Genomic DNA, 14,173 nt, shown 5'->3' on the forward strand with positions numbered 1-14,173 from the left:
AGCTGACATAGCACAAAGCCATCCACAGCCAAGACAGGCTCTTGTCATGTAGCCCAGGGTAGCCTTGAATGCCCTGATGGATCCTTCATGCCCCTAGCCAGAGTGCTTAGATTACAGATAACCCCACACCCAGCTTCTACCCACTATAACTTTGTTTCCTTACAACTGAGGTCCTCTAAAGTAGCATTCATCTTTTCTTTGTACCTCGGCACTTATCTAGTTTATCAGTGATTAAAGAGAAATTATATGATACATAAAGCAGCTAATTCTCCACTTTTAAGAGTTTTAAGAAAAATTGTAATGCCTTATCCAAACCTATGGTGTAAACAAATTCTTTAAACGAAGATGCTGGAATTACTATGTTGCACCCAAGAGTTGAACCAGAACTGTACTAGTTGTATCCGAACTGCAGTCAGGAACATCCTACCGAACACCTCTCACTTCACCTCTGGAAGCACATGATCAGGACACAACTCGGGCCTTGGGAATACCAGAGACAGGAGAGCAAACAAAGTCACTTTGGAGGTGGGGGAAAAAATGCACAAAGAGCATGTAAAATATGTTTTATTGTTCTTTAAAAGGGTTCAGGGTTTGGTTTTAAATCAGGCTGCACACCTTTCAAAAGTCTGACATTTCTCACCATGCCAAACTGGATTTCGCTAGCAATACTTCATTAAATCCAAAAGAAAAATAAAAAAGTTTTAATTTTGAGGAAAAAAAAAAAGTCCAGTTCTGAGAACAATTAACATTAGTCTTATTTAAAGCAAAATGAGGGCTGTTTTGTGATGTTTTATACACCCTTCTCCTCACACAGAACCATGAATATAATTCTGTCCCAGGCAGGAACTGATACTGATGGACACCTACATGCACACACCCTCATAGGAGCACACATGCTCGTGCACAAATGCACACAGCAAAGTTCTGAGCATGTCTAGTGGAAAAAGCTTTGCTGGTTTTGATCAAAACCCCTGGAGTCAACAGTCAATCTAAACGTAGAGGGCAACATATTCTGATCTTGAGTCTATGTTAAAGCAATCTATTGTCATTTTCTGAAATAAGAAAATTTTGGATTGTATCATCATTTTCTACTTGAAATTCTAGAAACAATGTCAAAAAAAAAGCATTATTTTTCATTTTCTGGAAGGCAGGAAGGATTCCACAGATCTAAATTGAGTTAAAAGCAGAACAATTCCAGCAACAGTAAAGAGGCAGCGCACAAAGCTGCCAGCATCTGAGGGACCAAATGAGATGCCGTTCATCCTACTGGCCTAGCCGATACTAACAAAACGGGAAGTTTATGGCTCTGCATAATAAATTCCCACTGGGACAAGATGATGATGATGCTAGGCCTGCACTCAGGGCTTGGGCAGCAGGGCACTGTCAAGTAAGGAACGTTTAGGGGAAGAGGTCCAGAGTCCCTGGAGATGCCCCTCCACTTGCGTTGTCACTGAAGCCTGGCCAACTGTCTTCTGCAAACAGGGAAAAGCAGCTTTTCTGTGTCAGCCCACTTAACAGAGAACACGAAAAACGCTACCCCCTGATGCCATAGCGCAGTCCCACTGCCTGCTACAGCCTGTGGACACACACTCTCTAGGCATTACTGGCTTTGACAGTGATTTTTTTTCCCTTTAATCTCAGAAATCTATCAGTAACAAGGTAATAGGTGGTTACACTAACTATACCTACAGAGAATAATTTGGAAAACCACCACCAGACATTCCTCAAGACCAAAATACTGTAAATGTTCTGTAGCTCCTCTTTTCTGAAATCAGCTCTAAAGTTTTACTATTGCTTTCTCATGACACTGTCGGAGAGCAAATCCACAGCCTACGGCTCTACGGTTAGAAGCATCCTAACTCTCCTGGACATGCTATTGATGACCTAGAGTTGACTCTTCAATAAAGTTTCTGGGATGCCCACTCCTTCCACTGTTGGAAAAAAGGACTCTACTCTCAGCTAAGTTCCAGGAGACAGACTCTTCTTTAAGATGTCATTTCTACACCATTTACCAAAAAAAGGCTCCTGGCTAACTTTCATACCTAATGTCAGGTCAGGGTCGTGAGAAAAAGAAACTAAGATGACCTCCCCACCAAAAACTCTTAGATGGTATAAAATATTTGTACTGCTTTTTCTTTGCTTTTTTTTTGGGGGGGGGGGTGTTGTTTTTTTGTTTTTTAATTTTCCTAAAAGTGCCCAGGTGGGCTTAAGGCTGCCAGACACACATCTACAGCAACAAGGCTTCTTTCTATTCCATCTACATGTATCAGGAGGTGGAAGAAGGGGTAGGGGGCAGGAAGGAAGAGAGAAGACAGGGAAAATCCACCTCCCCAAATCCCACAAGGAGACCTATGTGCCAAGCATAATGGAAGTGTGTGCTCCCCAACAACTGGCTCCCTACTAGTTAATATTCTGCTGGTTTTCCTCAGACATCTATTTTGAAAAAAGTTTAAAAAACACAGGAGATTCTGAAATAATTCAATCCTGGCAGAAATCAAAACTCCAAAACTAGGAGCAAAATCATCTTTCACTAAATTAATCCCCTTTCCTTTCTTTTTTCTTTTCTTAAACATTTTATTCGTGTTATAGAGGGATTTATCGTTTGCTTTCTTCTCAATCATTAGGCGTTGAGGAGTACTGAATCCATCACTACTTTGATGACACAGGTAAGATTCCAGATTCACATTTCCAGGTACCAAGAGTTCCCTCTAATGCCACGATCCAGTAAGCCTTCCTCTACTTCTACTGAACACAGCAATGCCCATTGGTATCTCTGAAGCGTAATCGCATCTTAGGTCGATATTTCTCCAAGTAAAGCAGCTGTTTGGAATTGAATGCTCCCCTTCTTTTTCTGAAAATACAAGAACAATACACTATTATCATGTAGCCAGAGCTGCATGGCTTACTGAAATGTACTATTTATAGTATAATGCCTTCTAGCTAGCTCTCCCCAGATGAAAACCTGCATATTCCCCATACCACATCATTTTAAAAAGTGAGAACATGAAGGGCTTTTTTTGGGGGGGAGGGGGGTATGTGTGTGAGATAAGGTTTTCCTGTATAACCCTGGCTGTCCTGGAACTTGCTTTATAACCAGGCTGAACTCAAACTCATGAAGATCAGTCTGCCTCTGCCTCCTAAGTATTGGGATTAAAGGTGTCTGCCACTACCTACCTCTCTCCCTCCCCATCTCCCACCTCCCCCCGCTTGACAGGGTTTCTCTGTGTAGCCCTGTCCTGGAACTCACTCTGTAGACCAGGCTGGCCTCAATTCGGAGACCCACCTGCCTCTGCCACTAAGTTTGGTTAGATTACAGGCATGTATTACCACCACCTGGCTGAGTAGGATGCCATTCTTTACCTGTAACAGTAGTTTATTTAAACAAAGATTAGCAAGGCTTATTGGTTTATCCAATTAGATGAACAGATTCTTTTTTTAAAAATATATCTTTTTTAAAAAAGATTTATTTATTATGTATACAACATTCCTTCTATGTACACCTGCACACTAGAAGAGGGCACCAGATCTCATTACAGATGGTTGTGAGCCACCATGTAGTTTCTGGGAATTGAACTCAGGACCTATGGAAGAGCAGGCAGAGCTCTTAACCACTGAGCCATCTCGCCAGCCCAGATGAACAGATTCTTCAGATCAGAATGAGAAACAAGTATTTAGTGCACTCTTAAAAACTAAAACTAGATTATACTAAGACAAAGCTTCAGGTTCAGGACAGACTGAGGTGGCAGACAGTGGACACCACTGTCCCAGAGCTAAGAACCATACATTTCATGTTTCCTGTCAGTCTTCTGTTTCCTTTGTTAAAGAAAGGAACAGCATGATCTATTTCAGACCAATGTCAGGAATGCCAGGTTACTAGCATTTTAATTTTGTATGACAACAGGTCGTTAAAAAGTACTAAGTGGCTGGGGGGTGGTGGTGGCGCACGCCTTTAATCCCAGCACTCAGGAGGCAGAGGCAGGAGGATCTCTGTGAGTTCGAGGCCAGCCTGGTCTACAAGAGCTAGTTCTAGGACAGGCTGCAAAGCTACAGAGAAACCCCTATCTCCAAAAACAAAACAAAACAAAAACAAAAAAAAAGTACAAGGGGGGGCTGGAGAGATGGCTCACTCAGCTCTTCCAGAGGACCTGGTTTCAATTCCCAAGATCCACATGGCAGCTCAAACTACCTGTAACTCCAGTTCCAGGGTATCTGATATCCTCACACATACATGCAGGCAAAACACCAATGTGTTGTGAAGATCTGTCATTCATACTGGTTTTTAAAAAAACACTGACTGGTCAGTAGTCAGACAAGAAGTATAGGCAGGGCAACCAGATTAGGAGAATTCTGGGAAGAGGAAAGGCTCAGTCTGCAGTCACCAGCTAGACACAGAGGAAGCAAGATGAGAATGCCTCACCAATAAAAGACAAGAATTATGGGTTAATTTAAGTTGTAAGAGCTAGTTAATAATAAGCCTAAGCTAATAGGCCAAATAGTTTATAGTTGTTAAAAGCCTCTGTGTGTTTCTTTGGGACTGAATGGCTGCAGGACCAAGTGGAACAGAAACTTCGTCACACCAATGCAAATAAAATTGAAAAGATAAAGTTTTTTAAAAAAGTACCAAGTGACTAATCTGTTTTTCCATGTACTCCTTTTGCCTGCTGGTCATATGAAATTTCACTGGGTGCTATTATGGAATACACTGACCAATCTACTCACTGTCAAGATTCCTAGACATCCAACCATATACTATTATGCCCAAATTTGACATCTAAATTAGAAGAACAATCTTATAAACTCCTAGTAGTCTTTGTCACTTGCCTTTATCTTTTCCTCTATTTTCAAATAGTATTTTAAGCCCAAACCAGCCACTTCTTACATATTCCAAATGACTGTTTTCTATAACCTCTTCCTCATGCATAGCTCCCACTTGGGATTTCTGAACATACAACTTCATACTCACTGTCTTATAAACTGAACAGCATCTTCATACTTCATTCCACATTCAATCAATGCAAGTGCCACTAGCACAGGAGCCCTGCAGAGAGGAGGTCATCATCATAAGTATCCACAAGTCTTTAGAATGTAAAGGGATTTTTGTTTTTGTTTTTTTAACTGAATGCTTATACATTACCAATTTGAGCTTTGTGCTGGGTGTGATGGCACACGCCTTAAATAATCCCAGCATTTGGAAGATCTCTGTGAGTTCAAGGATAGCCTGGTCTACAGAGTGAGCTCTGAACAGACAGGATTATAAAATGGAGAGACCTTGTCTCCAAAAAAATTTAAAAATAGGAGAGGGAGAGGGAGAGAGAGAAGATAAAGAAAAAAAAAATAACTAAAGATTTTCCTCTTTAGCTCAGTAATCTAATGTTTTCTTTTATTCTGAGACAAGGTCTCACGACGTAGACCAGGCTGGGCTCACATTCACTTATACTTACTTGTCTTTCCCTCCCAGCACCACTATACTCAGCTTCCCTACACCCTACCCCCACCCAAAGAAAAGTGTCTTGGAAAGCCCAATAGGACACCATCTCTGAATACTTGAGACAAGCAGTAAGTAGCGCTAATGGCCCAAGTCACCATCACCTTGAGGCAATGGCACCTCACAGTAATATTCTGAGTCACAGGGCACACCATAAATTGGCATTTAACCTTCTGTTGATCAAAGTGTTGAAACACTATCTCAAACAATACTTAGCCAAAAAAGAAAAAGAAAGGTTCTAAAATCAGTCAATTCAGATTGTCCATACATCACTGTTCAAGAGTTTAAAGTAAACTGTCAAATTCCCTTTCATCTCAATCCAAACTCAACTATGTACATATAGTTTAACCTCTAAAATTATTTTAATTTTAATTTGTTGCCCACTTAATGACCTAAATATGTCTATTTTGTTGACATGGGGTAGGGATCCTCATTACAGGCAATATAACATTAGAATCAGATCCAGACCCAACACAACTGGCTCTTTTTTGTTTGTTTGTTTTGTTTTGTTCGAGACAGGGTTTCTCTGTGGCTTTGGAGCCTGTCCTGGAACTAGCTCTGTAGACCAGGCTGGTCTCGAACTCACAGAGATCCGCCTGTCTCTGCCTCCCGAGTGCTGGGATTAAAGGCATGCGCCACCATCGCCCGGCCCACAACTGGCTCTTAAGAGAGCTTATTACACTAGCATTTGCTCAATTTCTTTCCAGTAATTTAGCATCATTTAGTTACTAAATGCAAATTCTACCAAGGTGAAATTTTCAATTGGTTTACTTAGATACAACGACTTCAGAAAAAAAAAAAATAGTTTTTACCTTCCCAATCCTGCCACACAATGCACTGCAACACAGCAACCTGGCTCTTCACGAAATTTGGTTTTTAACAGATTTAGCCAATCATCTACTATTTGATTAGGGGGTGGAGCTCCATCATCAAATGGCCAATCCTGAAAAGAAATGACTTCGTATATTAAATTGGGACTAACACCCTAATACAAATGAACTGAAATTAGTAGTCAGGGCAGGCAGGCAGGCAGGCTTAACTGAATTAACTATATCACTTAAACCTATTCTTTTGTTTGTTTGTTTCTGAGACAGGGTTTCTTTGTGTGGCCTTAGCTGTCTTGGAACTTGCTTTGTAGCTCAGGATGGCCTCGAACTCATAGACAGATATCTGCCTGCCTCTGCCTCCCAAGTGCTGGGATGTACCACCACAACCCAGCTCTGTACACCTATTCCTAACACAATTTTGATCACTGCTGAAAAACTATCCAAGACCAAAATTTGAATCTGCCAAGTAAGTCTCCTCAAATGAAATATAATCAATGTCATACACACCTAAAGACAAACAAATATACACATAATATACTGCAAACTGAACCTAGGGGCTTATTGATACTAGGGCAAGCATTCTTACCACAACACCGAGCACTATCTTTCTTTTTTTTAAGATTTATTTTATTTATTATATATACAGTACTCTGTCTACATGTCTGTCTGCACAACAGAAGAGGGCTCCAGATCTCATTATGGATGGCGGTAAGCCACCATGTGGTTGCTGGGAATTGAAGAGGAGTCAATGATTTTAACTTCTGAGTCATCTCTCCAACCTCCCCACATCCCCATCCCCACCAAGCACTGTCTTAACCAAAATCTCTGTCACAAATTCAGATGTTGTATGGTCAGAGTAGCAGGTAGACATGATAGAAAAAAACTACTAAAGCTGAGACCAAACATTGCTAACGTGATGTAGGTACACCTGGTCATGTGTGCTAGATGGAATCCCACTGATTTATTCACAAGTGCTTCTGAGAATTATTCCCCTTGGCTAAAATATCTTTCCTTAGAAAAAGGTTTCCTGAAATCACCTTTATCATTTCTTTCTGAGATACTACTATATTTGTGTAAATAAAATTAGTTTTAGGTGGGGAGAGATTAAACTACCCAAATTATACATATGTCAGTTAGTAAGGACAATGTCAATGATAGGCTCCTGGGACTGTTTTCTTAAACATTCTCTTTATGGTCCCCTGTAGTCTAAGCTGGTCTTGAACTTGAGAATCCTTCCACCTCCCAAATTCTAGGATTATAGACATGTGCTGAAATACCCTCCCCCACTTTTTTAGTGAAGAGACAGGGTCTCTAGATAGCCCTGCCAGGCCTTGAACTTCTCAGAGCCCTCTGTCCCCCATTGCTGGGACTAAAGGTGTGTGCCAACATGAGCACATCCAGCTCCTCCGTCCAGCATCGATCTGAACTGTCCTGCAGTCTGTGCACTTCCCTAACAGCACACCTGCTTGTCAAATCTTCCTTGATACTAGGCAAGAGCTCCTAGCCAAGTGGTGGTGGCGCACACCTTTAATCCCAGCACTTGATAGGCAGATCTCGGTGAGTCTGAAGCTAGCCTGGTCTACAGAACTGGTTCCAAACAGGAAAACAGGCTCCAAAGCTACACAGAGAAACCCTGTCTCAAAAAACCAAACGAGTTCCTAATAACTCCAATAGAAATGGACAGGAGTCATCACATTTTGTGCACTCTTTCCTCCCACCTAAAGGACAAAAATGAAATGGGGAATTGTTTTAAAGCTCTTGAGACTACTGTACTGAAACTAAGAATCCTAGAAAATCAACAAGCACTAAACCGATTCAGCAACCATTATTGGCACTATAGGAACATTCTGAGTAGTCCACTAGTCACAACAGCAAATCATGTTTGAATTGTCACTGATGTCCTCTATAAAGGGCCACCACAGTATTACTAACAGTTGCCACTACACTTCAACTGTAAACAAGCACCCTAGCAGAGAGCTGACTTCCTCCAACACTTCCTTTACAGCACACCTGGATAAGGAACAATGCGCAGAACATGCAGCCCTTACTGAAAAGCAGTTTCTTTCTGTGGTTTTTTGTTTGGGTTTTTACATTTTTAGACAGGGTCATCTCAGTATACAGCTTTGGCTGGTCTGGAACTTATGTAGACCCAGGTTGGTTTTGATTGCACATATATTCACCTGCCTCTTCCTCCCAAGTATACCACCATTAGCTCTTTTACTTGTTCAATGTAATTCAAATTGGCTTCCCCCACCTCCTGCCTCAGTTCCCAAGTGCTGGGATTCCAGGCATAGCCAACACAACAGCAGTCATTTTTTGTTTGTTTGTTTTTTTTTTCCTGTACAGGGTTTTGCTGTAGCTTTGGAGCCTGTCCTGGAACTAGCTCTTGTAGACCAGGCTGGCCTCGAACTCAGATATCCGCCTGCCTCTGCCTCCCAAGTGCTGAGATTAACAGACTGACTTAACAACAGTCCTTTTTAAAAAAGCATTATTATAATTTAGAGACATCAGAACCTATACACTAACGATACTGACATCACCACTAGCTAGCTTATCTCAATGTACCTGGCAAGAGCACTTAAGGAATTGTGCTTAATAGACTACCCTTCCAGAGGACTCTTTCCAAAACCTTTTTCCTGGGAAAATATAAATAAACCTGTGTAGGAAAAGGTAACTTCCCTATTTTCTTCAAGTTTAAGTTAGACCTTTAATTTTATCTGGGCAAATCTATTTAAAACAAAACAGAAAGCCAAACTTAAAGGATTGGAATAAATCCCAGACCTAACATTATCTTCTACAAACTAATTTAGGGTTGGTAGTTCATTCTGTTTTATAAAGGTGTTTGCCAACATTACTGATGTGAAGAATATGGTCAATCCAAAGTCTTCTCATGCTGCTCATTATCAAAACAAGGTGATTTCTCATGTACCCACTAAAGAACACAGAAGAGGGAAAAATTAACTCACATTCAGCTTAATTTCAGAATCTGAATCTTCTGTTTTTTGAAACAGGGTTTTATTATGAAGCTCTGGTTGGCCTTGACCTTCCTTCATTGTAACCAATCTAGTCCTGAACTTGTAATTTTCCTGCGTAGGTTCCCAAGTGCTGGGTCAGAGATGCACCACAGTTCAATATTCTAAAATCTTTCCTTAAAATACACAGGGCTGGGGGAGGGAGAGCTAGATGGTTCTACACATGAACACAATAATGAAAGAAAATCTTATTCATAGAAGTTTAAAACAAGGTAGCAAGATGGCTCAGTGTTTAAGAGCACTTACTGTTCTTCCAAAGACCCAGGTTCAATATCAGATCCCTTATCAGATGGCTCACAATCACTTGTAGCTTTAGCAGATCAGAACATGAACACACAATATGCACACAATTAAAATTAAAAAAACAATAACAAGGGGCTGGAGAGATGGCTCAGTGGTTAAGAGCATTGCCTGCTCTTCCAAAGGTCCTGAGTTCAATTCCCAGCAACCACATGGTGGCTCACAACCATCTGTAAAGAGGTCTGGCACCCTCTTCTGGCCTTCAGGCACACACACAGACAGAATATTGTATACATAATAAATAAATAAATATTAAAAAAAAAACAATAACAACAAACAGAACTAGGCTGGGGACATAGCTCAGTTGGCAGAGCGTTTGCCTAGCATCTATGAAGTACTGGGTTCATGCCCCAAAAGTACATAAATCAAATGCATCAGCACATACCCGTAAACCCCAGCACTGGGAGGTAAAAGAAGGAGAATCAACTTCACAGTGAGTCTGAGGCCTACCTATAACATGAGGCTGCCTCAAAAGATAAAAATCACAGGGCTCAAAGCCACAGAGAAACCCTGTCTCGAAAAAACAAAAAAACAAAACAAAAAAAAAAATCACAGGGCTGCACTGTACACATGTATTCTTAGTGACAGCAGTTCCAGCCCAGGGACTGGAGTCTTTTAGAATAGAAATACAAGCCAATTGTTTCAATGCCATTCAAATTGTTTTAAAATTATTTATTTGTACTTTATGTGCATTGGTGTTTGCCTGCGTGTATGGTCTGTGTGAGGGTGTCAGAATCCCTGCAAAAGGAGTTACAAACAGTTATGAGCCATCATCATGTGGCTGCTGGAAACTGACCCCAGGTCCTCTGGAAGAGCAGTCAGTGACCTTAACCACTGAATCATTTCTCCAGCCCCGCAGTGAAACAACTTTTTAAAAACACAATGTGGCAGTAGTTTTAATGTTTTTACCAAAGCAAAAGTCAGAAAAGAATGGATCACAGACATGAAATGACTGACTACCTATCTGTATCAACTGCCTTCCAAGCCACTGCCCAGGGCAGTACCTGGGATCACACAGAACTATCTACCTCTCCTTATTGCTTTTTTCCCCAGTTACTTACAAAGCCTCAGCTCTCTTCCTCCTACACTGCTCTCACAAAGGCACATAAGACCTCACAGCACTGAAGACTGTAAAGTCATTTCATGCCTAAGAGTTAACTCTTGTGAGCCAATTTTTCAGGGGAAATGGCAGAGCTTTTTTTTCTTTTAAAAAAAAAAAAACTAATCGAGTCTCTTATTGTCTGTAAAAAAAATAGCAGTTGGCAAACTTGCTTTGTATTCAAACTGAACTAACTCTAACCCTACTAGAGCTCCTAAAGAAACCTACTGAAGCGTTATTCTATACTAAGATGCCTTCTCCCAATCTTTAGATGATTTTTGCCTGTCTTTTTGTTCTCTACAAATTATCCACAAAATATTAAGTCACTAATCTAGTACTTACAAAATGGAAGAGGATATTACCATATGAAGTATTTCTGATGGAAATTACTTTGTTATATTCAAATCAGTAGCCTAGAAACAAAAGCTAAATACTGCATTAATCTCCAAAATACAAGAATGACAGTTTTTACTGTGTGTGTGAGCACGTGGGGAGTCTTGAGACAGGGTCTCCCTGTGGTAGCTTTGGCTGGCCTGAAACTATGTGAACTAAGATGATTTTGAAATCAGAGAGAGCCTCCTGCTTCTGCCTCCTAAATGCTGGAATTAAATAAAGACAGGAGCTGCCATACCCACCCCTTTTTTTTTTTCCTAAAATTTCTGAGACATGGTCTTTTAGTTTAGATTCTGAGGGTCAATCTCAAGTTCACATGCTTTGACAAAAGCACTTCATCCTCTGAGATATTCCCCAGTCCCCAAATTCCATGTTTTAGAAATAAATGTATACTCAATTTTGCTTTACATTTGTTAAAAATACATTGCAGTTGTAGACTCCAAAGACACTATGAATAATGCTGCTCATGTACTAATCCAAAGAAATTCAAAGATTGCTATCAAAACTGCCTATTAACTTGGCACCTGAGTAACAAGGTTCATAAATATCAGTGTTTGAGAATGTCAGCATATATTTGTAGGAACAAACAAAGACATAATGTAATGATTGTTGTGTCTCTTTAAGAGACAAGTCACGCCTACTCCATCCCCCATCGGCTGAGGCAGGCTGATCTTCAGCTTTTGGCCTGAGTTCCTGCCTCGCTCCCCATTTCTCGGCTTCCCCTCCCTTCTCTGTCTCTCTCTCCTCTTCTCCCCTCCCTCCCTCCCTCTCACCTCCCTCCATACCCCCCCTTCTCCCCTTTTCCTTCCCCTCCATAACCCCCTGAATTCAACCTCACTCTGCATGTCGTGCCTATCCATGTCTCTGTCTCTTGCCCGCCCTCCACATGTCTCTCTGCCTGGGACCAGCTACTGCTTGGGGACAGGCAGCCGTCTCTCTGCCTGGGGCTGGCTGCTCCCAGGGCCCCCTGCCCAGCTGTCTACGCCACATGGCCCGCTACCACCGTTTGGGGACCTACAGCATTTCTGCTGCCTACTGCCGCCGGGGATCCTGCAGCATTTTTAATTTTTCCATTACATTTTGGTGCCATGACCAGCAAGAGCATCCACTTCGCCCAATTCCTGTTCACTCTCTATATGTGATCATACATGTAACTTAAATACACCTATGCTTAATGTTATAATTGTTCATTACACCTCATTTCAGACTACAAAAACAGTTAAGTCTCATGTTTTAAACTGGTATGTACTTTTAAGTCTCTTACAAGAATATTTTATATTTAATACAACCCTCATTTAAAATATATTAAGCTGTTCTCTACTATTGTCAGTTCTGCCATTAACCTTCTATTGCACGGAGTTTCTTCTTTCTGCCTTTTTACGAGTGTAATCTTACCTGTTAAGAGCCAGTACAGTCAAGCTCAGACCCAGCTCTTCTAGCAGATTCTATATGGTAGTTATACCTAATATACAGCCCTCAACTGCTAAGAGATCTGGGGAATGTGATATTTAAATATTTAATTAATAAAAAACTTTTCATAACAAAAAGAGACAGGTTGGCTCCTAGTAGCAGCACACTACTTCCTCCAAAGAAGACAGAAGACAAATCTGTCCGCAGTTGGCTTCGACTGCCAGGTGCTGACCATTGCCATTGGGCAAAACTGCCTTTCATCTAAACTAAAGATCTCCAGACGTGGACAGAATCGCTGGAATCAACAGCCTAGCTGCTCAGGTCAAGGTAGGCTTGTCTTCCTACAGATTTCTTAGACCACAGGATCTTCTGGAGCCTGGCAGGCCCTGCACTAAACAGCAAAAGGCAAATGCAACCTTCAGCGACTATGGAGGACCCTAAAGAGTAGCTCTGGGTGCCAACTAAGTAAGTCCTCTGTCATTTTTTAATCAGTAACTAAAGTAAAATCTTATCCTTCTCAAAGATCTCTGATACTGTTTTGATAGCTGAGAGGTTTTGCCAGTTTAAAAAAAAACAACCTCACCAAACAAATTTCAGATCAAATTTCTCTCTCATGCTGCCTTCCATAGTCTTAAAGATACTTTTTTCATTGTACAAAAATATGTCACAGTCATTATATAATGTATGTGTCTAAAACTTCTGTTTTCACAAACCCAAAGAATTCTTGTGAGTTCCAGAGAGCCGAATTAAAGGATCCACTTTAAACAGGTCAGATACATCCTCCTCAATTCCCTGGTCCTAAATTTTTTTTTCCTTAATTTAACTTTGTTCTTTGTTCTGTCAATACCTTAAACAGGTATAAGACACAACAATCATTACATGTTATATACTCACTAGAACGTGGATTCCTTCTTTTTCAACTGGAGCTTTGTCATATGTAGCATCACAAACTCGAACCAAAGTTGTCACTCCATACTTCTTAAGTTCCTTTAAAAAAAAGGGGGGGGGGGAAATCAGGGAACTTTTTGGAAGCTCTGAAACCTGATTTTTTAGAAATGTACTATTATAAACAGAAACTATGTGGTGTCATTCTTAGGCAAAGTTCAAAACTGATCTCACTGCAGCAACACGTAACAGACACACTCCTTGTGGGAAGATTCATCTTTCTAAAAGGGCAGTAGTAGCACAGCACAAAAACTTTACAGTTCATACACACACTGACCTAGAAATTCTATTCTTGGGATTTCATTGTAAAGAGGTAACTAAGACAGAACAGCTTACACAGCATCTTCATCATAAGTAGAACAGAATGCTAAACACTAGAAATGTTTATTAATGTTCCCCAAGAAAGGAAATGGCTGAGGGATGGTACACCCATACAAATATTATGACAGCTATAAAAGTAATACTGAAGAGACTAGGGAAAGTTTTAAATATGTGGTATGATCTTACATATGTGTACTTATAAGCATACATAACATGTAGGGGGGGAAATCTAGAAGCCAAGTTATTTAGCAATTCATTATTATTTTTTTTTTTTTTTTTTGGTTTTTCGAGACAGGGTTTGTTTTTATTTTTTTGAGACAGGGTTTCTTTGTGTAACTGTCCTAGCTGTCCTGAAACTTAT

The 14,173-nt window shown here is 40.6% G+C and overlaps 1 protein-coding gene across 3 annotated transcripts in view; it reads right to left on the reverse strand.

Moving 5' to 3' along the window:
- Positions 1-548: 548 nt before the first annotated feature.
- The window catches only part of Ptp4a2 (protein tyrosine phosphatase 4A2), a 33,296-nt gene continuing 19,671 nt past the window's right edge, over positions 549-14,173 (reverse strand). For all 3 annotated transcript variants that reach the window (XM_041651670.1, XM_041651671.1, XM_041651672.1), the window contains 4 exons: positions 13,441-13,533; positions 6,298-6,428; positions 4,964-5,038; positions 549-2,851 (listed from right to left, as the gene is read on the reverse strand). In XM_041651670.1, the coding sequence (XP_041507604.1) occupies positions 2,743-2,851; positions 4,964-5,038; positions 6,298-6,428; positions 13,441-13,533 (408 nt within the window). In that variant the 3' untranslated portion in view covers positions 549-2,742. The remainder of the gene's footprint in view (positions 2,852-4,963; positions 5,039-6,297; positions 6,429-13,440; positions 13,534-14,173) is intronic.

The sequence above is a fragment of the Microtus oregoni genome, unplaced genomic scaffold, assembly GCF_018167655.1.
Source record: "Microtus oregoni isolate MIOR12 unplaced genomic scaffold, Mior012 000005F_ref0000423, whole genome shotgun sequence".
Classification (NCBI taxonomy): domain Eukaryota; kingdom Metazoa; phylum Chordata; class Mammalia; order Rodentia; family Cricetidae; genus Microtus; species Microtus oregoni.